General features: G+C 41.8%; 1 protein-coding gene across 4 annotated transcripts in view; it reads left to right on the forward strand.

Annotated features, from left to right (window-relative positions):
* The first annotated feature begins 1,632 nt into the window (after positions 1-1,632).
* The window catches only part of lrp6 (low density lipoprotein receptor-related protein 6), a 45,909-nt gene continuing 24,411 nt past the window's right edge, over positions 1,633-23,130 (forward strand). For all 4 annotated transcript variants that reach the window (XM_085250816.1, XM_085250818.1, XM_085250817.1 and 1 more), the window contains exons 1-2: positions 1,633-1,938; positions 6,869-7,265. In XM_085250816.1, the coding sequence (XP_085106942.1) occupies positions 1,884-1,938; positions 6,869-7,265 (452 nt within the window). In that variant the 5' untranslated portion in view covers positions 1,633-1,883. The remainder of the gene's footprint in view (positions 1,939-6,868; positions 7,266-23,130) is intronic.

The raw sequence follows: 23,130 nt of genomic DNA on the forward strand, positions 1-23,130 counted from the left end.
CTGAAGCTCAAATGATTCAAGTTTTTAACAGAGCTTAAATGAGTTTTTCAGCACTTGAAATTTCATTTGGATATTCGCCATACTTACAAAAGTATCATCAAGTCTAAACCCAATCCTATGAACTCAGTCACTGATCAAATAGTGTGATGTATATTGTGGTTGAACTCATGACAGGCACATGATCAGGTATGTGGTAGTTAATGTGCTAACAAGTTACCTCATATTCCTGAGACTGTGAGGCAGTTTTGCTGACCTGGTGATTAAACCCTGAAATTTTTTAAATGAGATGCTTTCCTTTCCTCTTAGCAGGACATTTGAGTCCCGTCCACCTTGCTTGTAATTTTACAGTCCTGCTTTCACTTCCACATCTCCCACAGATACATTCATTAGATAAGACGAGAGTGATCCACACTTTATTAAATCAGCAAGAGGTTTTAGAAAAGCTGTTACTCTGAAATAGGAAGTGTACTCTGTAATCCGAGGCCTCACATCCTCATTGAACTTTCTCCTTCTGAAAGCTTTTGAGAAATCTTGCATTTTCTGATGTTTGAAACCTGAAACTGGGGCTGATGTTTCATGAATAAAATCTCAATAATAATAATGATAATAATGATAAAGCAATAATAATATTGTAAAAAGTTATTATCAACAGAACACTGAGATGTAAAAATTATAAATCCCAGAGTAATTTTCTTGTTTATATGCTACTGCTGCTACTTTCATGAAATTAATAAAATTCAAAGTTGCTTTTGGGGCGACCACAGGTTATCTGCCTCCATCTTGGCCTATCCCTATCATTTTTCTCCATCACCTCTTCATGTACTTCATTCTGCCTGGCAGCTCCATGTCTATCCACTGTTTCTTGTCTGCTGTTGCCCATCTCAACCTTGCATCTCTAAGGCATAAAACATTAAAATGCAAATCAAAAATAGAAAAATGCAACATGTAAACTTTATAGGGTGTGAAGAAACTGAGAAAACCTGAAATCAGATGCTATAGGTAAAAAGTGTAAAATTCCAAAATTTAGAAAGAAAATTTAGAATCAAAAGTGCTGTAAAATCTATCACATTATGTAGGTTTATTTACAATATCAGATTTCACACTTTTTAATAATCCACATAATGGTTTTTTTGTGTGAAAATCAAATAAAAGTGTCAGATTCATCTATATCTGTGATTATGGTGGGTTTCTGGTGAAAATGTGTTTCTTCTGATGTTTTATGGCATTACATAGACTTGGATTTTTAAGACATGTTGTGATGCAGCGATTTAACAAACAAAGGTGATTAAAAGCTTTTTACCAAATGACTGAATTTGGTATAAAAAAGCAGATATAGTATATAATGATTTCCTGAGCCCCCCTTGCCTTGTGCCACCTGATGTAAAACCCCTGGAAACGCCCCTGCCGTTGGATGATATTGGGGCCCTGTTTTGTGGGGCCCCTGTCCGTGTGATAAAGTAGTCCCGCGGGAATGTGGGGTTAACGTCTGTGTTCGGGGGTGGGGTTCTGTGGGGGTTCGAAGTCGGTTCTGCGGGACGTTTCCGTGTTGTGAGCGTACCAGCGGCTGTGAGGCGGAACAACAATAGAAAGCCGGGCAGCGAGGTGGCGGTGGAGGCGGAGGCTGGAGAAGGGGGGCAGCTTCCTCACAGCGGAAGGAGACGACGGAGCTCCTGCAGGACAATGTGAGACACCGAGAGTTTATCCGACGCAGTTAGCGAGCAGCCAGCCGGGATGGAAGCGGGCACGGTGTAATGCGAACCGGAGCCGAACATCGACCTGAATATTCTGGGAAATCCGCTTTTTTTTTAGCCAAGGAAGCGGCCGCAGCAATGGGAATACTCCGCTGACAAGCCGCCGCGGCTGGGCCGAGAATCGGGAGAAAGATGGGTGTCGCGCTGCGGAGTCTGTTGTTGTGTAGTTTTTGTTTTCTCATACGAGGTGAGTTTGTGTCCACACTGTGACTTTTACCCACACGTCCCCTCGCGTAAAAGACGCGAAAAAGTGCTGTTAGCAGCCCAGGGGAGCTTTTTCCCTTCTCTGTGGATGTTTGGAGCTCGGCCTCCGGGTCGGATTTCTCCCGAGTGGAGCGAGCTAGCTTAGCCTGCTGCTGCTGGAGGAGAAACCACAAACAGCCCTGTTAGCTGGAAAATACCCCACCAGAGACTACTCACAGCACCGCCAGCTTCCCTTCCAGCGCACCCCTTTGTCTCGGGAATATGTATTTGGCGCAGTTGGTCGCTCCTGGTTGTGTTTTGTAACTTAAAAACAGGCTGGATCGGGCTCAACAGCAGTTAGCATAACAAATGCTAGGGAGCGAGCTGGTTAGCATCAGGGAGCTAATAGCTAATAAACCATCTACATGGAAAAATAACTTTATTGATAACAATGAACAGAATAAAGAAAAGCAAGGCCAATAAATGTACAGTATTACACACAAAACAGCAGCTACACGGCTGGACACGTGTGAGAAATGAATGTATTTGTATAAATCTGACAGTAAAGAAACAATAAAACTGCAAAAAAAAAAAAGAAAAAAAACCCCTCTAAACTCGGATTACAATGAAAGCGAACTGCTAGCTGGATCTAAAGGATGTAAAGAATGAGTCCGAGGCGGATCTCTTTAGAAAAGTAAACCGAATAAAGTAAATTCATGAAGGTGTCATCGCCATTAAAAATGCTCCGTTAAATTTAGTTTAGTGTTTGCTACACAGCACGGCTGTGCAATAGAGCAGAAATACTATATCACAGCAACTGAACAGGGCTAACTTTATTTGTGTAGTACATCTCACACTTACGATATCATACAGATCATCATCTTGGTCTGAGGAGCTCCTGATAATATCCAGTAAACACTAGAGGATGAAAAATAAAACCCATAAAGCCATCTTATGTAAAGAAAGTTTATAGGTCAGTGAGAGACATTCATTTATCATATCACATATTCATTACACAGATTTCAGTGTCAAACTGTTACCCAATAATTATGTGTGTTAAACATTTGTAAAACAAATATTTTTAAATATCAGGTTTATCTGCTATGTATTTAGTTATTTTCCCCATATTTTTGCTATCAAATTACACCAGAAATGGACAATCAGATAAATATTCAAAATGCTGTCTTTATCCTATATTTGGTAATTTCTTTTGTTGCAACAGTTTAAAAAACGGTGATGATAATAATGTCCTTAATGTATAATTTATTATATATTAAGGATAAAATGAGACCAAAGCACAAATGTAAGGTGTAAGTGTCTTTTAAATGAGCATTTCTGGATCTTCAGTACCAGAACAAATGCTTAACAGTTGGTTAAATTCAGATTGCAGCAAGAATTCAAAGTCCAACACTGAGTGGGATTAACAGATATAAGATTTGGAGCTGCATGTTTGTCAGTCTTTGTTGTGGAGACACTGGTGTTGTTATCACTTTGTGGGATGGTGATTGGGGCGTATTTGATTAGTTTTTATCTTGTTTCTTGTCTTCTATGACTTGTTTCTATAGACTCTGCATCTGGGATGAATGAACATTGATTCACTGTACATCAGGAATATAAAAGACAGAAAAAGTGGGAATTAAAATATATTTATTTGAAATAAACAAGTTGTACCAACGCAACGGAAAACACTCATTTAAACTCAGATTATTAATAAAGGCTATATATAAAAAATGTGATTAAAAGCAATTGATAATGAGCGAGGAATTATAGAAAAAAATTGCTAGAAAGACAATTTTCTGCGCAAGTTCTAGGCCAGCACTCACTATAAAGGACATGAATCTAATATTAATGTTTTTTTAATAACATCTTTAAAACATTATGAACAGAATAAAACTAAACTAAAGAACCTAAACTCGTTATAAAATGAGTTTAAGTTGAGGATTAAAAATATTAATGAAGCAATGACGTACGTAGATCACAGAGGCTTCAGAGTGTTCACGTTGCTCTTTGCTGTGCTGCGGTTCAGCACTAGAGCCAAGTTTAAAAAAGCTGGGTTTAACTAATCCCACCACCTGCACCTGCATTCTCGAGTTTCTTTTTCTGACTCACGACTTAAATGGGACGCGGTGGTAAGGCAGCCTGATGATTGGGTGGTTATTGATCAGATCATACACATACCGGAGTCATTATATATTCTGCCTGAAGTTTCTCCATCAATTCCCTTTTTGATTATTCATGAGTTTTGTTTAGGTTTCAGCTTCATTTAAACTTTATATTTAAATGTGAGTATGAATGAAAGAAAAACAGGGTAAGTAAAATTATTGCAGGTGACTCGTGCAAATCTCCACTATTGTGAAAATATGGCAACACATATGGGTACAGATCCTGTAAATAAGTCCAGCTCTTTGCTGAGTTAGAAGAGTTAAAATGATCATACAGTAACTTTTCACGGTCAAACCCATGAACTGATCAGACGAGCGTCTGTTCACTGTGTGGATGATGACCTCACCAAGCGGCTGAGATGTCGTAGTTCAGGTTGTCTGTTTAACTTTTTCTGCCAAGGATAATTTAAGTGCAGTTTTTTGACACCTCACTGTAAACCAGACATTCCCAAACTTCAGACCGCCCAGTTTGAGTTTAAAAATCTTTGTGGTTCTCCCAAACCTTCAATCGCAGCTCAGATCATCACATGCACTGAAAATGAAGGATTTTGTTTGTTCTTTCATTGATTCATTTTGATCTTCTGATTATTTTTCAAAAAGTCTGCCAGATCAAACGTGTTGAGCTACACGCTCTTAACCTCTTGAGAATAAGAGACGGCAGAAAGTCACTTTACTTAACAAATTAAGTTCTTTCCAACTGATGTTGCGATATAAGATGGGTTCAGGCTCAAAAGCAACTCAGAAAAGTAAGTCTAATAGTATTAAACCCCATTCGCTCAGTTTCTTTTTTAGACGTAAACTTATCAGATTGAAATTTGAGGCTGACAGTTTTGTCTTTACCTCACGCGTGGTTGCTCACAGTCCGTGTACTACCTGCAGCTTTCAGCTGTGTCTGCAGTGTCTTGATTATTTTGGGCTCTGATGTTGGACATTTGTCTCTATTTGTAGAACGATCAGTCAGTCAGTGAAGACGCGCTCAGCAGATTAATGGAGGTAAACATCAGCTCTGTGTGCAGTCAGCGAGTCCCAAGAGTCGGATTTCCTCATGTTTCCTCCTGGCGCGGTTCGGCTTGTAAGCAGCCTGGAGGGACCTGAAATTGAAGTTTTGATGTCTTGGTTCAGTAAATATTTGGAGAAGGAAACCCCCCTCCACCCCCACCCCCTTCGAGTGGAGTGAAAACAGGCCAGCAGGCAGCGGGTGCCGTGGGGCTCATGGTCGCCTCGATGTGTCAGATTGTGGGTTGGGCTCAGAGCCAGGATGCCGCTGAGAGTCTCTGGCTGCTCGTCAGCACGCCGTGTCATGCTTGGACTGCGCTGCTCGCTTTGAGAGCTCGTTCTGCTTCAGTCAGGTTGTTGAACAGAAAACATCAAGGCTAAAGGGGGAGGCATGGCTGCTGAGAAGATGGCGGGCCTCTTATTGGACCATATTTCCACAGCGTGGGTAACACTTTTACTGCTGCTGGGACAGAGCTGGTTCTGCATTAGTGTTTGTTGGGAACCAGTCCGCATTTCAAGAGGTTCAAGAGATGACTATCACAGAGCAGTGCTGTCTCAGATGTCATGGTGGACACAATGTGTGGGCTGGGTCTGCAGTCACTGGTGACGTTCTTAAAGAAGATCCTCCATAGCCGTGTTCTGCTGGTGTTGCATTTTTTTTTTTTTGCACAAACACCAACCGTTTTTGGTGGAGACATGCAGACAGTCCCACGTTTGGCACTGGATCCGGATCTTTTCCCAGATGCAGATCTGTAGTGCTGCTGGAGCTGCTTAAGAGTCCAGAGTCCAGTCTACATTTTTACAGTTTAAAAAGGATTATATAACAATTCTAGATGAAGTTTGGATAATTTCCATGGAAAGCAAATCATAGTGGAGATGACTGATGTATTTCTCCTGAAATCACTGATTCTAGTTGCTCTAACCTCATGCTCAGGTAGCACCTGACAGTTGGCACTGGGATCAATCAGAACCAGTTCTAGATTAAGCACCAGCATTGTGTTAAAGGAAAAGAAGCATGATTCAATTCAATTTTCAATTCGATTTATTTTATTTATTTATATAGCGCCAAATCACAACAGTCGCCTCAATGCACGTTATATTGTAAAGTAGACCCTAAAATAATACATTCAGAGAAAAAAACCCCAACAATTATGACCCCCTATGAGCAAGCACTTTGGCGCAGCGGGAAGGAAAAACTCCCTTTTAACCGGATGAATCCTCTGGCAGAACCAGGCTCATCTGCTGCGAACGGTTGTAGTGAGAGAAAGAAGACAGGATGACGGACATGCTGTGGAAGAAAGCCAGAGATTAATAACAAGTGTGATTCAGCAGAGAGGTCTATTAACACATGTTGAGTGAGAAAGGTGACTGAAAATGAAATACTCAATGCGTCATGGGAATCCCCCAGCAGCCTACACCTATTGCAGCATAACTAAGGGAGGATTCAGGGTCACCTGATCCAGCCCTAACTATATGCTTTAGCAAAAAGGCAAGTTTTAAGCCTAATCTTAAGAGCAGAGATAGTCTCTGTTTCCCAAATTCAAACTAGAAGCTGGTTTCACAGAAGAGGTGCCTGAAAACTGAAGGCTCTCTCTCCCATTCTACCTTTAAATATTCTAGGAATACAGCATGGCTGCTGCTTTCTGAAACATCTGTTGTTTACATCCAAACGGTGGAGGTTCAGGGCAGTTTCATGAGGCATTATGTTGTAAAACTATGTTTATGTCTTTGTTTTTTTGATTTGTGCAATCCTAATGATATTTCCGTGTCTTCCAGGTGAGCCTCTATTACTATATGCGAATAGGCGAGATCTTCGGCTCGTGGATGCGGCACATGAGAAGGCTAACGCCACGGTGGTGGTTGGAGGGTTGGAGGACGCCGCAGCTGTGGACTATGTCTTCTCCAAGGGCCTCATCTACTGGAGTGATGTGAGCGAGGAGGCCATCAAACGCACCTTCTTCAACCAGTCGGGGGCTAGTGCATTGGAGACGGTGGTATCAGGTCTGGCCTCCCCAGATGGACTGGCGTGTGATTGGTTAGGGAGTAAACTTTACTGGACAGACTCAGAAACCAATCGGATTGAAGTGGCTGAGCTGGACGGATCGTTGAGGAAGGTTCTGTTCTGGCAGGAGCTGGACCAGCCGAGAGCCATCGCCCTGGATCCAGAACGAGGGTGAGTCTGATCATCTGGCTGGTTTCCGGCCTGCAGGAGAAGAATGTCAGGATGTAGCTGGTGGTTTGGTTCCGAGTTGATCCTTGATCCATTTGAAGGTTACTGAGAGGTTTGGCAGATGATGTTACACTACTCTGATCTGCTTCTTTCCAGCTCTGTTTTTGTTCTTGGAGCTTTGTATGATTCCTAGTTCAAACTAATAATAATTTCTTCTGTCTGAAAAAGGCATTTTTGGTTCTTCCCCTTTAGGCCAAAATGTTAGCAGCTGGTCTTTGGGGGGGGGGGTTGGGTCAACACTTGAGGATTTTTTTTGTTATCTCTCTTTTGTGGGAGGGGGTGATTCATTGTCCTCTTGGGGAGGACATGTTGATAGTAGAGATGGTATGATACCACTTTTTTATGACCGATAACGATATCATAAATTTGGATATCTGCCGATACCGATATGAATCCGATATAGTGTTTTTCTTAATGAATAAAACTTTGTTGTTTTGTTTAATATCGTGCTGCATTTTGTGCAAATTCACACTCAAGTTTTAAAAAACAAAACACTAAAGCTATTGTGTTATACCTGTATGCAAAAAATACACTGCACCCAAAATATTTCATAGTTCAGCAGTACTGATCTATCTAATTTACTTAAACCTACACCATCATCCCTATTCTGGTAATTTAAAGAGTACTTAGTTACTTGCATAACAAAAAGCTCACAATTGTGCAGTCAAAATAGACGCTGAGCATAATAACAAAGAGACAGATTTCACAGCTGCACCACGTCTCTGAACAGGTGCCATTTGTGGTCCTTATACACACACAGTACGTATCACTCCGCGAGGCTCCTCCTCGGTAGCCGTAATCCTCCGACAATCCATCAAGCGGTGCAGCTCCGTAGCTTAGCAAAGTCATATTAGAACATTTTTTGACAGATTGCTGAGCGCTGTGTACCACATAAAATCTGTTCGCGGTCAGTAAGCACAACCAGAATTCATACATAAGGTGCACTGTCGATTTTTGAGAAAATGAAAGGATTTTAGGCCGTGCAGCCCCTCCGGGCTGCATGTCGTTGGCGCGGTTAGCTCGTTAGCGCGGTTAGCTCGCTAACACGTTGACGTCGCCCAGCCCCACGCACGGTAACTCGCTAACGGAGATTTTCCGCTTTCATCTTGTCATTGCCTGGAGGTGAAGCTATGGGGGAGGCGGAGTTGTGTTCAGTGAAGGAGAGGCGAGGCCGAGTAACGTTGCGTAGAGACAAAAGTGGACGAAAGAGAGGCAAACCTGCGGCTCCACAAGTATAATTATAACGTAACATAGACTATATCGATATAAACAATATTGTCACATCTTATATCTCGTATGAAAATATATCGATATTTTTTTAAAAACTCGATATATCGCCCAGCCCTACTTACTAGGGCATATTAGACTTCATAGTTACTATATACAGTGGGGCAAAAAAGTATTTAGTCAGCCACCGATTGTGCAAGTTCCCCCACTTAAAATGATGACAGAGGTCAGTAATTTGCACCAGAGGTACACTTCAACTGTGAGAGACAGAATGTGAAAAAAAAAAAAAATCCATGAATTCACATGGTAGGATTTGTAAAGAATTTATTTGTAAATTAGGGTGGAAAATAAGTATTTGGTCACCTCAAACAAGGAAAATCTCTGGCTCTCACAGACCTGTAACGTCTTCTGTAAGAAGCTTTTCTGTCCCCCACTCGTTACCTGTATGAATGGCACCTGTTTGAACTCATCATCTGTATAAAAGACACCTGTCCACAGCCTCAAACAGTCAGACTTCAAACTCCGCCATGGCCAAGACCAAAGAGCTTTCGAAGGACACCAGGAAAAGTATTGTAGACCTGCACCAGACTGGGAAGAGTGAATCTACAATAGGCAAGCAGCTTGGTGTGAAAAAAATCAACTGTGGGAGCAATCATCAGAAAATGGAAGACATACAAGACCACTGATAATCTCCCTCGATCTGGGGCTCCACGCAAGATCTCATCCCGTGGGGTCAAAATGATCATGAGAACGGTGAGCAAAGATCCCAGAACCACACGGGGGGACCTGGTGAATGACCTGCAGAGAGCTGGGACCAAAGTAACAAAGGTCACCATCAGTAACACACTACAACTCAACCCCCCGTGGCTCAGGGGGTTGGGAATCGCATCTGTAACCGGAAGGTCACCGGTTCGATCCCTGGGCTCTCTGTCCTGGTCGTTGTGTCCTTGGGCAAGACACTTTACCCTACCGCCTACTGGTGTTGGCCAGAGGGGCCGATGGCGCGATATGGCAGCCTCGCTTCTGTCAGTCTGCCCCAGGGCAGCTGTGGCTACAACTGTAGCTTGCCTCCACCAGTGTATGAATGTGAGAGTGAATGAATAGTGGTATTGTAAAGTGCTTTGGGTGCCTTGAAAAGCGCTATATAAATCCAATCCATTATCATTATTATTATTATTATTATTACAACGGCAGGGAATCAAATCCCGCAGTGCCAGACGTGTTCCGCTACTGAAGCCAGTGCATGTCCAGGCCCGTCTGAAGTTTGCCAGAGAGCACATGGATGATACAGCAGAGGATTGGGAGAATGTCATGTGGTCAGATGAAACCAAAGTAGAACTTTTTGGTATAAACTCAACTCGTCGTGTTTGGAGGACGAAGAATACGAAGTTGCATCCCAAGAACACCATACCTACTGTGAAGCATGGGGGTGGAAACATCATGCTATGGGGCTGTTTTTCTGCCAAGGGGACAGGACGACTGATCCGTGTTAAGGACAGAATGAATGGGGCCATGTATCGTGAGATTTTGAGCCAAAACCTCCTTCCATCAGTGAGAACTTTAATAATAATAATAATAATAATAATAATAATAATAATAATAATAATAATCGAGAACCTCAAAGCGCTTTACAATTCCACTATTCATTCACTCTCACATTCACACACTGGTGGAGGCAAGCTACAGTTGTAGCCACAGCTGCCCTGGGGCAGACTGACAGAAGCGAGGCTGCCATATCGCGCCATCGGCCCCTCTGGCCAACACCAGTAGGCAAGAAGGGTAAAGTGTCTTGCCCAAGGACACAACGACCCGGACAGAGAGCCCAGGGATCGAACCGGCGACCTTCCGGTTACAGATGCGATTCCCAACCCCCTGAGCCACGGTCACCCTACTTTGAAGATGAAACGAGGCTGGGTCTTCCAACATGACAATGATCCAAAACACACCGCCCGGGCAACAAAGGAGTGGCTCCGTAAGAAGCATTTGAAAGTCCTGGAGTGTCCTAGCCAGTCTCCAGACCTCAACCCCAGAGAAAATCTGTGGCGGGAGTTGAAAATCCGTGTTGCTTGGCGACAGCCCCAAAACACCACTGCTCTCAAGAAGATCTGCATGGAGGAATGGGCCAAAATACCAGCTACTGTGTGTGCAAACCTAGTAAAGACCTATAGTAAACGTTTGACCTCTGTTATTGCCAACAAAGGTTATGTTACAAAGTATTGAGTTGTATTTTTGTTATTGACCAAATACTTATTTTCCACCCTGATTTACGAATAAATTCTTTACAAATCCTACCATGTGGATTCATGGATTTTTTTTTTTTTCATATTCTGTCTCTCACAGTTGAAGTGTACCTCTGGTGCAAATTACTGACCTCTGTCATCATTTTAGGTGGGGGAACTTGCACAATCGGTGGCTGACTAAATACTTTTTTGCCCCACTGTACAGTAATTGACTTCTATTCATTTTACATCAAATTAAAACTTTGGGTGTCAGATAATTATTTATTAAAAGCTAGACATTTTAAATGAGAATAAGAAAGAAAAGTATGTCTTTGTGCCCCCTTTTCCCTGTTAATGCCCTATCGGCCCCCCTGGCTAAACTTTGCTAGATCCGCCCCTGCACAGTTACCAGCGTCAGCTACGTAGAAAAAGATCCTGGTGTAGAAAGTAATATTAAATAAATTCTAACAACAGCTTATCAAGCTTAAACGTGCTGCTGTTGTTCAGCCGCTGGTTTCCTCTTTCTGGTGCAAAGTGGACCAAAAACAAACAAAAGAGACTGACTCGCGACAGAAAAGCCGATCAGCTGATCATTAAGCAGTTTCATGATTGAAGTAGCAGCAGGAGAGGCAGTCGCTTGTTAAGCTTAACGCAGGAATGCTTTACATTCAGAGATGGACTTACACACTTGCTTTACTTCTCTCGGGATAACTTTGTCGGAGATGAAATGCCGGGTTGCTAGCGAAGCTCCAAATGCTATCCAGACCACCGACAGGTCCTGCATGCCACAGCCGCTCTATCACGTGATGCATACTGCTCCGACGTGCTAACGTTCTGAGGTGAGTTACGGCGTGTTGCAAGTTTTGTGAGGTGCTTTCGTGATATTTAATGGATCGGATTACATTTTTTATTTTTCTCCGATATCCGATCCAGTAATTTAGGTCAGTATCGGACCGATACCGATACGTAATATCGGATCGGTCCATCTCTAATTTAGAGCACAGAAGAAGTCCAAACATGGATGAACTAATTGCCAAATTGCACACTGGAGGAGAAGGCGCAGATAGAAATGGACTATTACCTCAGTGTGGAGGCTGTAGACGGAGAAGATGATCCACTGGCTTGGTGGAAAATGCATGAAAAACGTTTCACATTGATGTCACACATATAGCTGTGTATACCAGCCACAAGCACACTTTAGAACGCGTTTTCAGGACCGCTGGTAATATTGTTAAACAAATTGCTAAAACCTGATAAAGTAAATGTGCTTCTCCCTGTCAAATACATTTTGGTGTATTTATTTGAGATGCACCAAATAGCAGAAAAGACTTCACTTTACACCAGAGATGATTTTTTTTTTTTTTTTTTTTTTTTTTTTTTCCATGTTCCCTGGAAGAGACGTTTTGATTTTTGACTTATGTGTTGTTAGGTCGAGGTCGACAGAAAAACACTGGACCGGCCTGTTAACACGGCTTCAGTTGTCCTGTGCTATAATACGGTTCACCTTTTGCGGCCTCGCTGTTTCACAGATTTTTTTCATGTTCTTTTGCATGTTTTTTTTTTTTTTTTTTTTTTTTTTTTCTTACAGCACATTGTGTTCTGCGTCCTGATTGGCTGTAGACCAGCGGTCCCCAACCTTTTTTGCGCCACGGACCGGTTTATGCCCGACAATATTTTCATGGACCGGCCTTCAAGGTGTTGCGGATAAGTTCAAGTTCAAGTTCAAGTTCAACTTTATTGTCACTTCAACCATATACAGTTTAAAAATACACAGTGAGGCGAAACAACGTTCCTCCAGGAACCAAGGTGCTACAAGACAAGTTAGTGCAAAAAAAAAAAAAAAAAAAAATATAATATATCTAGTATAATATATCTATAATATATCTAGTATAAATACAATAAAATAAAACTAGTACCGGTACCGAAAAAAAAAGAAAATTTATTCATAACACACATGAAAAGACCAAGGAAAACCGAGTAAACGATAACAAAATAACGCTGAAAACCGATAAAAACCCTGAAAACCATACATTTCACGCCTGAGCCTCAACTCTCGCGGCCCGGTACCAAACGACTTACGAACCGGGGGTTGGGGACCACTGCTGTAGAAAGTTGGCTACTTGTTGGATTTCACCTATCGCGGGTTATTTTTAGAATGTAACTCCTGCTATAAACGAAGGACCACTGTATAGTGGAAAAAAATATGCCAGTTGCTCTTTTTTCCCTCCTCACCATTGTGGTTTTTTATTTAATTAAAATGTTTCGTTCTCTTTTTTTTTTTTTTTTAACATAGTCAAAACTGTGATCGACCATAGGCTGAGGCTATCGTCAGCCTATCGTCAATAGTTGCCCAACCTTATTATGTATCTCGATATATGTATATATATATATATATATATATATATATATATATATATATATATATATATATATATTATTTTACCCCATATGTAAGGGTTAAAAAGACAGTTCTTAGTCAAACCCAGGGCTCTAGACTAACTATTGCCATGGTTGCGCTGGTGCGCCTAACTTTTTTTTTTTTCTTTTCTTATGTGCACCAGCACAAGAGTTAGGCGCACCCAAATTTTTCAGCTGCATCGCTTAACATTGCACTTTCACATGTTCACTTTTTTTTTCTTTTTTTTTTTTTTAAATTGCTGTCCATACAGACAAGATTGATTTGTAAATGATTAACTAAGAATCTTGTCAAAACAAATTTCTTTATTTGGAGCGCAGTTCTACAGGAAAGATAAGCTATTGAAAAAGTGCTTGTGCTTAAAGTGCTTTGGCAATGTTAAACTTAATGAACTGCTTGCTGCTGCCTGCCCCTGAAAGGCAGTGGAGAGAGGGGGACAGTTGGGCAGTGCATTTATCGTGACATATAATGTGTTTTCTGGATACACTGTGTTTTTTAAGTATTTCAATTCAAAGTCACAAATGCAGTATTGCTGGCCATGGTCTTTCCACACTCACGATAGTAAATGCAGTGCATCATATTCTCAGCTTTACTCTATCTTAGCCAGGGAAACTGCTCAAGCCACTGTCTTTGAAATGTATACACTTTCCCCCTTTTACTTTCAGTGCGATCGGAGTCGATCGTTTGTGGCTCATTATCTGATGCCGTCTCCGGACCAGTGTTAGACATAACCTGAGAGGTTTATGGCTCCGTGTCAGAGGACTGGCTATGAATTTCAGATGGATCAGGCTTTACTTCACAAAAAAGTTATCAATCTTTCTTTTCATCTTTTCTTATTACCCACAGCTACATCCACTTCTCTCGGGCCTAGGCTACTCACTAGGGCTGGGTATCGTCACTGATTTCTATAATCCATTCGATTCTGATTCACAAGATCCCAATTCGATTCGGTCCCCGATTCGATTCCCTGTTCAATTCGATTCAGTTTTGAGTCACAAATATTATAATTCTGATCACTGATCAGTACTGACACTTGTGAGACTTCATCAGAAGTGTAAGCATCACAGCAGATGCCTCTTTGTCAAAGTAACTGAGGATAAAACACAGATAAACATGAAGGAGATTTTCCTAGCATGGCTTTTATAGCAGGTAACTGTCTTGAAAGTGCAGTAGAACAAAAACGGAAGAAAAGCATGAACTTTGAACATTACCTGATTTTGCTGAAGTAAACCAAAGCAAAGTTACATAGGCTTTATTAGAGACACAGCTGAGAGTTTTGCAATTTAGCTTCATTTTAAAAAGTTTACATTTCTTCTGCATTGAACAGCAGAATTGAGGCTTTCTTGTCAGAGGTCATTTTTGGGAAGGAAAAAAACCCAGCAGCAAACATTGCTGTAAACCAGGGGTGCCCAATCCCGGTCCTCGAGAGCTACTATCCTGCAGCTTTTAGATGCATCCCTACTCCAACACAGCTGAATCAAATGGTTTGATCTCTTCAGCATGCCATCATGTTTGGCAAAGGCCTGATAACAAGCCATTCATTTGATTCAGGTGTGTGGGAACAAGGATGCATCTAAAAGCTGCAGGACGGTAGCTCTCGAGGACCGGGATTGGGCACCCCTGCTGTAAACGTTAGACTAGTGGGTAATAAGCAAACAAATAATGCAGAAAACGGAGATTTGAGATGGGAAACTGTTCTTGAAGTGAGAGAGAGAGAGAGAGAGCTGTGCAGGAAGTGTGAGCTTTATCATGGTGGAAGCAAAACGGCAAAAGTAAGAGGGAATTGATGACGATGTTTATCAAATGTGAAGTGTAGTTTGGATCTTTTGTTGCTGGTTCAGTGAATTTTTGCTGGAGAGTGACAAAACCTGCAGCACCTAGTCACCTCTGTCTATCCCCCTGCACTGGCTGACAGGATATGTGGACCACGGCCAATCAGAGAGGTCTCCCCTGACTATCTCTGATTGGTTTAGACCACAATATGTGCATAATCTGTGGCTGTTGTTGAACACACACGGAGACAGAATTTTTTATTTATTTATTTATTTATTTATTTTTACTCGAATGCCTGGTCGCAACTAGGATTTTTATTATTATTATTATTATTTTTTTAGTCGCACCATTGAGAAATTAGGTCCCATGTGTGATCAAACCAAATTGGTTGCACTCTAGAGCCCTGAGAGCTACGTGTCCCAGATATCACAAAGGGACTTTTATTAACATACAGCTGTAGATGTATATCATCTAGTACTTTGTGCAAAAAATGGGATGGCGACCTTGTCTTTAGCGATATGATAGGCCCCTGCTTTAGTCATCCTACTTCTTACTTTTTCTCTCGTATGGCACAGCACGAGTATATGAGTTTTGCAAGATGGTTTGTTTCCAGGCAAGAGGCTGGGAAGACTTTGCGCTCTGGTATACAGCACGCACTTTCACACACTCTTCATACTGCACTTTTAGACATTGTTGTAAATGGTGGGAAAGATTAGTAGTGTGCAAACCTTTTGTCGGGACACTTTTTCTTCTTTTTCTTTTTAAGGATCATTTAAAAACTGGTGGATGTGAGTTTTTTTTTTCCTGTGTATTTCTATTTTTGGCACCCACTAAAGAGCAAAAGGAAAATGAAAAATACTAATAATCTGCTGATTTGTTAATTGTATAGTTATTTGCTTAAATGTAATCGACATTTTGTTTATCAGGTAGTCAGTCGTGGCAGGAAGAAGCAGATTTCTGTTAAATATGTTAAGCATCAGAGCCCCATTTGAGCCAGGAAGGACTCTGCTACTCCCAGGGTGTGAAATAATGTAGTTTTCTGAAAGTTTCATTTACCCACAAAGTGTCCTGCGTTGGCGTCGGTGAGACGGGGCTGTTGCCCTTGGACCGTCTCATTTTGCAATGTACAAGATTACAACTGTGGCCTAAACCCAAACCACAAGCCTTTCCTAAACCTAACCAGCAACTGAAAGTGGAAGTACAAAAAGATGAAGTGTAAAACACAAAGGTCCAAACGGGACACAGACTGTGGTCTTCAGGGTGATGTGCCTGTGAGTTTACTGCAGAATTTAATAAAAATAGAAAATAATAAAAATTATTTAACAAAAGCTTGTTTGGAAATAATTCCCACTTTAGTCTAAAACAGACGACAATTAGCAGTTTCTTGCTTGAAAGGTGATTTTTATTGATTTAAATTGTTAAAATGGGTTTTACGGCTCTTTCAAACTCTCCTGTGTTCCTGAAGTTTGATGTTTCTGCCTGAGCATCTTCCACCTGCTGATCCTAATTCATCGCCAAAGCTCGCGGCCTCGACACTGTCATGGCCAGCACTCACTCCTCTTCCTGTCCTTCATCATCTCTTTCCCTCTCCCAGTGCTGCCAGCGTCTTCCTCTTGGGAGAGGTTGGATTACGATGTAAATCCATTAGGGTGCAGATAAAAGAGGCCTGTAATGTATTCATTAGTTTTATTTAAATCCGGGCCCGTCGCGCTGCCTCTCACCGTCTTCCCTTCTCTTCTCTCTTGGGTTTCTATTCATGGAAACTCTTCCCGCTCGCTGTTTGATCCACCGCTGTGTTGGAGATAAAAGTCTCGCCGAGCCGCTGGCACATGCAGGAGGCTGATCCCTCTCTGATACTTCACTCTGAGCTCCACTCTTGTTTTTGTCTGGTTTGTTTTTGAGTTGTTTGTCTGATGAAACCGGGTTATTGGAGTGCTCTGCCAACAACTGTTCACTTTGCCTTTGGCTCCGAAGCCTCACCTGGATATTAACAGAAAACTACGAGTGTTCATCTGTTTATTTTCAGCGGTGTCAGAGCATTTCAAGATTCTTCAGAGCAGAGTTTACACTGTGTACCTGAGCTTCAGAGTAATGTTAGGGAAGATGACCTGGATATGATGAAGCTAACAGTGTCAGAAACATGCTGTGCCACCCAGTTACAGCTAACCGGCCGTTACTGTAACGACCCACGTGCTGACTGTTAGTTCTGACCATGAGTGAAGTTTGTTGTGCTCAGAGCTCTTCACTCGCTAATGTTTAGAGACCTACGTTTCTGAGGTTAGCTAGTGTTGCTCACTGATGATGCTAGCAGTAGAGGAGAGGCATCCTTTGGATTTTAAATTCATCCAGAGTCTTTCACATAAAAGTCTGCAGGCTGTTTGAGGCCTCCAGAGAGTCAAGGAACATCTCAGTTTTTAAGTTATGCTACAGTCTGTTCAAACATTGAATATCAAAAGCATTTAATCTGGGAAAAGGTTACCCAGCATGTTTAAAACCCAGAGTAATTTATAAAAGACTATTGCAGAATCCAGTGAACAGGACAGGTGATTATTTAAAAGTCTGTACACCTCGTTCACAGATGGTAATCGGCTGGTTTTGTGACTAAAACTGAATATTTTCCTTCATCCTCTTTCTGCTGCTGTGAACACAGACAGCCACATGTTGAGAAAACTGATCATGTCAAGATTTGATAACCAATGCCAGGTTAAAAACAGGTAAATGACAGCACACACCGACTGAATCTTTGAGCCAAGCTAGTGTATGCAGATGTTCTATTTTTGTCCACGTCTTGTGAACATAAAAAATATGGCCAAGTGCAGACAAACAAACATTTAATCAGAGGAAGTGAGGATCAACTGAAGCTCGTTTTTTCAGCTTTACTGTCTTGTGTTTTGAGAGAAAGCGGCAGAATTTGGTCCAGACAGAGGCTGAAACATGGAGGAAACGTGTTTTAAATGTTAAACATGGATGTGATCTGATTGATGACGCTCCCAACATGAGTGAGGAACACTTGGCAGGATGAAGAGCAGTGTTGAACAAAGCTGTGATTACGCTCCAGTAAAACAACGACAGCAGCTTCTGATTTAATCAGCCGCAGTCCCCACTGTGCGTCTCATTAGCTCGGCAGCAGCGCGCTCTGGGGCTCCTTCTCCAATGCAGTCGTCCCTGTTTTCTCTTGTTTTGTTTGGTTGCGTGCGTTTCACAAAGGCCCATTGTTGCCGCAGCAGCTGTTTTGTTTTTCCAGCGGTTACTAAGCCAGACGAAGGTACTGCAGCAGCAACACGCCAGCTCCACTCAGTCATGGATGAGGGGAGAAAATGTTGTTTCTGCAGAGAGGAGGTAGACCCCTCAGCCGTGAGCTTGTGGACAGATAAACTCCCTCCACATGTGATGGGCTGATGACTGCAATATAAAAATGATTATAGTAATTCTGAAGATTTAAAGAATATGAAGTGTTCCAGGATCTTTTAATTTTCCAACGTCTTTTAAGCAACCTCTATGATTTTTTTTTTTTTTTTTCCCCCCCCCCCCCCCCCCCCCCCCTAAAGCACCCCAAATTGCCAGAACTTTCATTTCCTGGGACCGCAGTTTAGGAATGTTCCAGCAAACCTTCAGCTCTTTGTTATCGGTATTTCTGCCTCAGTCTGAAGGTATGCAAAGATGCATTAAAACCTGTTGTCGAGTTATCTTGTGCCAAAATACGAACTGACACATTAAAATCTAGCTGGACTTGTACATCTTTTAGTTTTTGGCTAAGGACAGAATAAAGTCTGGGAAACCTTCTTTAAACTTCCTAACATGATGACGTCTCAAGCAGCTTGAAGTTTGGGAAGTTTCCAAGGAACTAAAAGTTGGATGTGTTAAGGATGAGGGCTGCACTAAAGTTCAGTGGACCATTTTAGGTTCTAGTTGGACTTGTTTTATCCCCAATTTTGTGACAGTACCAGTTCATGACAACACCAACAAAATATTAAGGTAGAAGCTTTTAAACTTCAGCTGGAATTGTTCATTGGCCCATATTTAAGTTTCCCCTGAGGCAGTTTTAGTTTGTGGTCCAAAGCAATACTTAAACTTGAACTAGATTTTGGTGTCAAGTATAAAAAAAAAAAAAGAATAAAGTTCCAGAAACCTGCTTGGGTTTAAACATGTCCTCCAGCACAGTGACCTTTGTTTCTAAAGCAGGAAAAAGTCAGATCTTGTACTTCCATAGACTAAAGATGGAAAGTTTCCAAGGAACCAAAAGGCTCTTTGAGATACTTATTTATCTGTGATTCTATCTCAGTTTAAAGCCTAGAAGACATTAGTTAGCTGATGCCTTAGAAAGCTGTTTCTGTATGTTAATGTCATGAGGCAAATGCTAAATGATGTTGTACACACTGTAATTTTGAAGTGGATGGTGTTGGATTGTAGCTGGACTTGTTTGTTGTTTCATCTGTAATTTTCCTGAGAAGCACTTTAAAACTGGTGCCTAACCTTGAACTAGTTTTTGGTAACGAAAAGGAAGTGAATCAAGTTGTATAACCTTTTTCTCTATTGACTATGTGCACGTTAGCATATGCTACTTCCGGTGCGGAACCTCCTGTGGGGAGCTTTGTTTCCGGTGTCCTATTCGCGCCTGGTTTACGGTCCAAAACAAGTTGAGCAAATGAATCAAGCAGCGATTTACATTTCTCTAGATGTCTTGGGCATTTACCCAATATATCTGTAAATGATGTTCATCGACTTGTCGATATTTTTCCCCCGCGCCTCAGAGCAAAAGAGAAAAGGGATTCAAATGTTATATTTCTCAGCTGTCCCTCGTTTATCGCGGGTGTTATGTTCTAAAAATAACCAGCGATAGGTGAAATCAAGTAGCCAAATTTATTTTTTGACGGTGCAAAACGTTTGGTGGACATACAGTACTGCACTTCAGAGTCACACTGCTAGCGATCGATGCAGCGATTCTGTACTGTACAGGAGAGACGTCACGGAGGAGATCGTCTGCAGCGATCAGGACACAATGTGACGTAAAAAAAACGTGCAAACTTGCACTAAAAAAATCCGTGAAACAGCGAGGTGAAAGGTGAACCGCGTTATAGCGAGGGACCACTGTAATTTTGAAGGTAAGTCACAACATACCCTTCGTAAATACTAATGTATAGAAACCGTTACCAGCAATCATTCATTTTTTGTGAGGCTTTTTTCACGGTTTGTTAACATGCTGTGTAGGTGTGTACTTGACTAGCTGATATCGACATAACTGGGGAAAGATCTGGTTTGACTATTCTTCACCTGTAGTTTGAATGCTGAACATTTGCCTGTTTAAATCATAAGACCAGTCACTATACAGAGATGTGCTTCTGAATGTGGACGATGTGTCTTCTGCTGCAGTGATGCAGTTCTGCTTGTGTTGAGTGATGTAAACAACTGATCGATCTAAACGCTTTAAACGTCAAAGTTGATCATTAGATTTTTTTATGACACAACAGCGGTGAGTGTTCCCACCTTCTGCTCTTTGTAACTTAACGCAATCTTTCCGTTTTCGAGTTTTGGACATGATTTTGGAGTATATCTTCGCAGTAGCGATTGACCGCAAAGTAAAGCTACCGGAAATGCACAACCCCACATCCGGTCTCAAACCAGGAAGTTAGCATTGTCTCGTGCACATAGTCAATTCATAGTTCCTCCATCAGATGATCTGTATTTCTAAGAAATGCAGAACTTTGACTTCCAGAGAATAAATGTGAACTTTCCAAGGAACTCTTATTCTCTTATTATATATCTCTCTCTTATAACTCTTATTTCAGTTTTGTGCTTTTACACCCCAGTCTGAAGCCCCTCAAAGAGGATTTGAAACCATCATCTCATCTTTAAACAAGTCAGACAGGCGACAGGCGGGTCCTTTTGTTTTTTGAAAAAAAAAAAAGAAAAAAAGTTCGCATCGAAGAAAAGGGCGCAAGACGTCTGGGCTCCAGCTTTGGTGATATTCTTGAAACGCTTTACCTGGCAATGTTATTCTACCTGCATCCGTCTTTTATTTACAGTTTTTGGGCATTAAAGATTGACTTCCTTACAGTCTGAAGATGTTGCAGTTGTCTTTGCTACTCTGTAATGCTAAAAACTGTACCCTGCAGGAATTCAGTTCACAGCTGCTTGTAAGAAGCTTCAAAGAGGGACATTTTTAGTGTTTGTAATAAAGTTTCTCTGGTGAAGTGAAGTAGCGAGTGTTTCTGCAGTCGGGTTCATTGTGTTGCAGCAACACAGTCTTTGAGGAAAACTGGTTCTTCAAATCCACAGTGGAACGCAGAGCTGGACTCGGTTCAACCGGGATGATTAATGCATCAGGTACCAAACACAATGCAGCTCTTGTGGTGAGGGGATGTGTTGTGTGCTCGGCATTTCACTGCAGCTTTTCTCTCCCCTCTCTGCCTGGCCGGGGCCTCATTGTTCAGGGAGGGAAAAACACACCCTGAATGTTTCAGAGCTCTGAAGTCCTACCTGCTGCTTCTGCTGCTGCTGCTGCTCGTGCCGTCTCAGGACACAGCTCTTCATTTGAAGAGATACTGAAACCCTTCGGTGCCGGCCTGTCACAGCCAACGGCTCATCTGGCCGCTTTGCTTTGCTTTGTTCGCAGTGAAACCCAACCAGCTGCTGCGTTTAAAGGCTGCTGGGCAGGCTATCAGTTCAAGCTTTTGTCTTGTCTGAATGGGATTACGTGGAGAGGCCCAGCAGCTCCGTTTTTGGGTCAGTTTTTCATTCAGAAACATGAAGTTACAGGATGTGACGGTACTTTCCTTTTATGGCTCACCTGTGTGTCAGTTTACTCATCAGACTGACTCACAGTGAAAGTGTTATCCCAAATATCCAGTTAATTGATGGGAATTAATGTATAAGCCTTAAAGCTGAGGGTGAAAAATCAGCTAGGCTAGTGTGTGATCAGTGGGCTTCTTTTCATCTTTCAGTCAATTAAATCACATCAAAGTGTGAATATATGCACTGTAAGTACTGTACACTGTACTATACACAAGTCCATCACATAGAAATTGGTCAACAGGGTGTTGGAGGCAACCAGAGGTTCCAGGAATAAATATGAAGCCGCAAGAATAATCCCACTTTCCTTTCTTTCGGCTTTGTTCTAGCTTTTTCTTATCACAGCCCCTTTGCTATACGATCACTCACACCTACAATTTGTTTCCTGGAAAATTGAGCTTCTCACAAACTCAAAGTAACGTCTGAGTGAGCTTCCTCTGTGAAGACTTTCAGGATCCGGTTACAGTTTTCAAACTTCAGAGGTTCTAACTCCAGCTGTGAGTTTTCCATCAGCCTCTTTGGATCTGCTGATGTTCGATTTCAGTTTGGCCCTGAGTCTAGGGATAAAGGGGTCTGTTCTGCTCTCCATCCCTGCCTGGGCTGTGGGGGGAGGTGGTTTGAGATTGAGGTGTGGGATCTGGGTAGAGGAAAAAGAGGCTGTCCAGCTGTGATGGTAATTAAGGCAAACAAAGAGGAGAATTAGCTGCACAGCAGGAAGCCCGCCTTCCTCATAACACCTCCACATGTGTGCTTCATGTGAGGAAGACATGGTTTTTAGAGCTGTTGGACTCTGGGAGAGCACATTAAAACAGTTTTTCTTTCACAAAGCAGCCTGAAACCACAAAAAAACACTGATTATTCAAAAAAAGAAACCGTTTAATCAGGGTTTGATGGTATTGTTCGTGATTTAATCGGCTGTGGTAGAGTTCATCTGATCTCAATCTTCAGCCCAACATTGGTCATAGGTGAGTCGACCTGGACTAAACCTGACAAGCAGTAAAAACAGTGGAAAACTTTAACGATGACAACAGCTACCTAAAAATAACAGAGGACACAATCACACACTGCATTATATTATATTACCAGAAACTTTCTAAAAAGTAGTATATTTAGATTTGGTACATGGTGTCACCCCTGGGTATCCCTTTTTCATCATATTGAGGCTTTACGAAAGAGAGAGAGTGGAAAAAGTTCAGCTTATTTGGACTGATGAAGAATATTCTGTGTTTGTATGTCTGAGGCTGGAAATCAAATACCAGCCCCCTGCCTGCAAACTGTGGTTTCTACAGGCCTTCAGGCCTGCTGACAGAGATCACACATCCAAATGTTTCAGGGACATCCAGCATCCATCATTCTGTTTATGTGAGCTCCACTCCCAAGAGTC

Source organism: Mchenga conophoros, linkage group LG17 (assembly GCF_057382185.1).
Source record: "Mchenga conophoros isolate Kocher_MC1m ecotype Shallow Benthic linkage group LG17, M_conophoros_male_GT1.1, whole genome shotgun sequence".
NCBI classification, from domain to species: Eukaryota; Metazoa; Chordata; class Actinopteri; order Cichliformes; family Cichlidae; genus Mchenga; species Mchenga conophoros.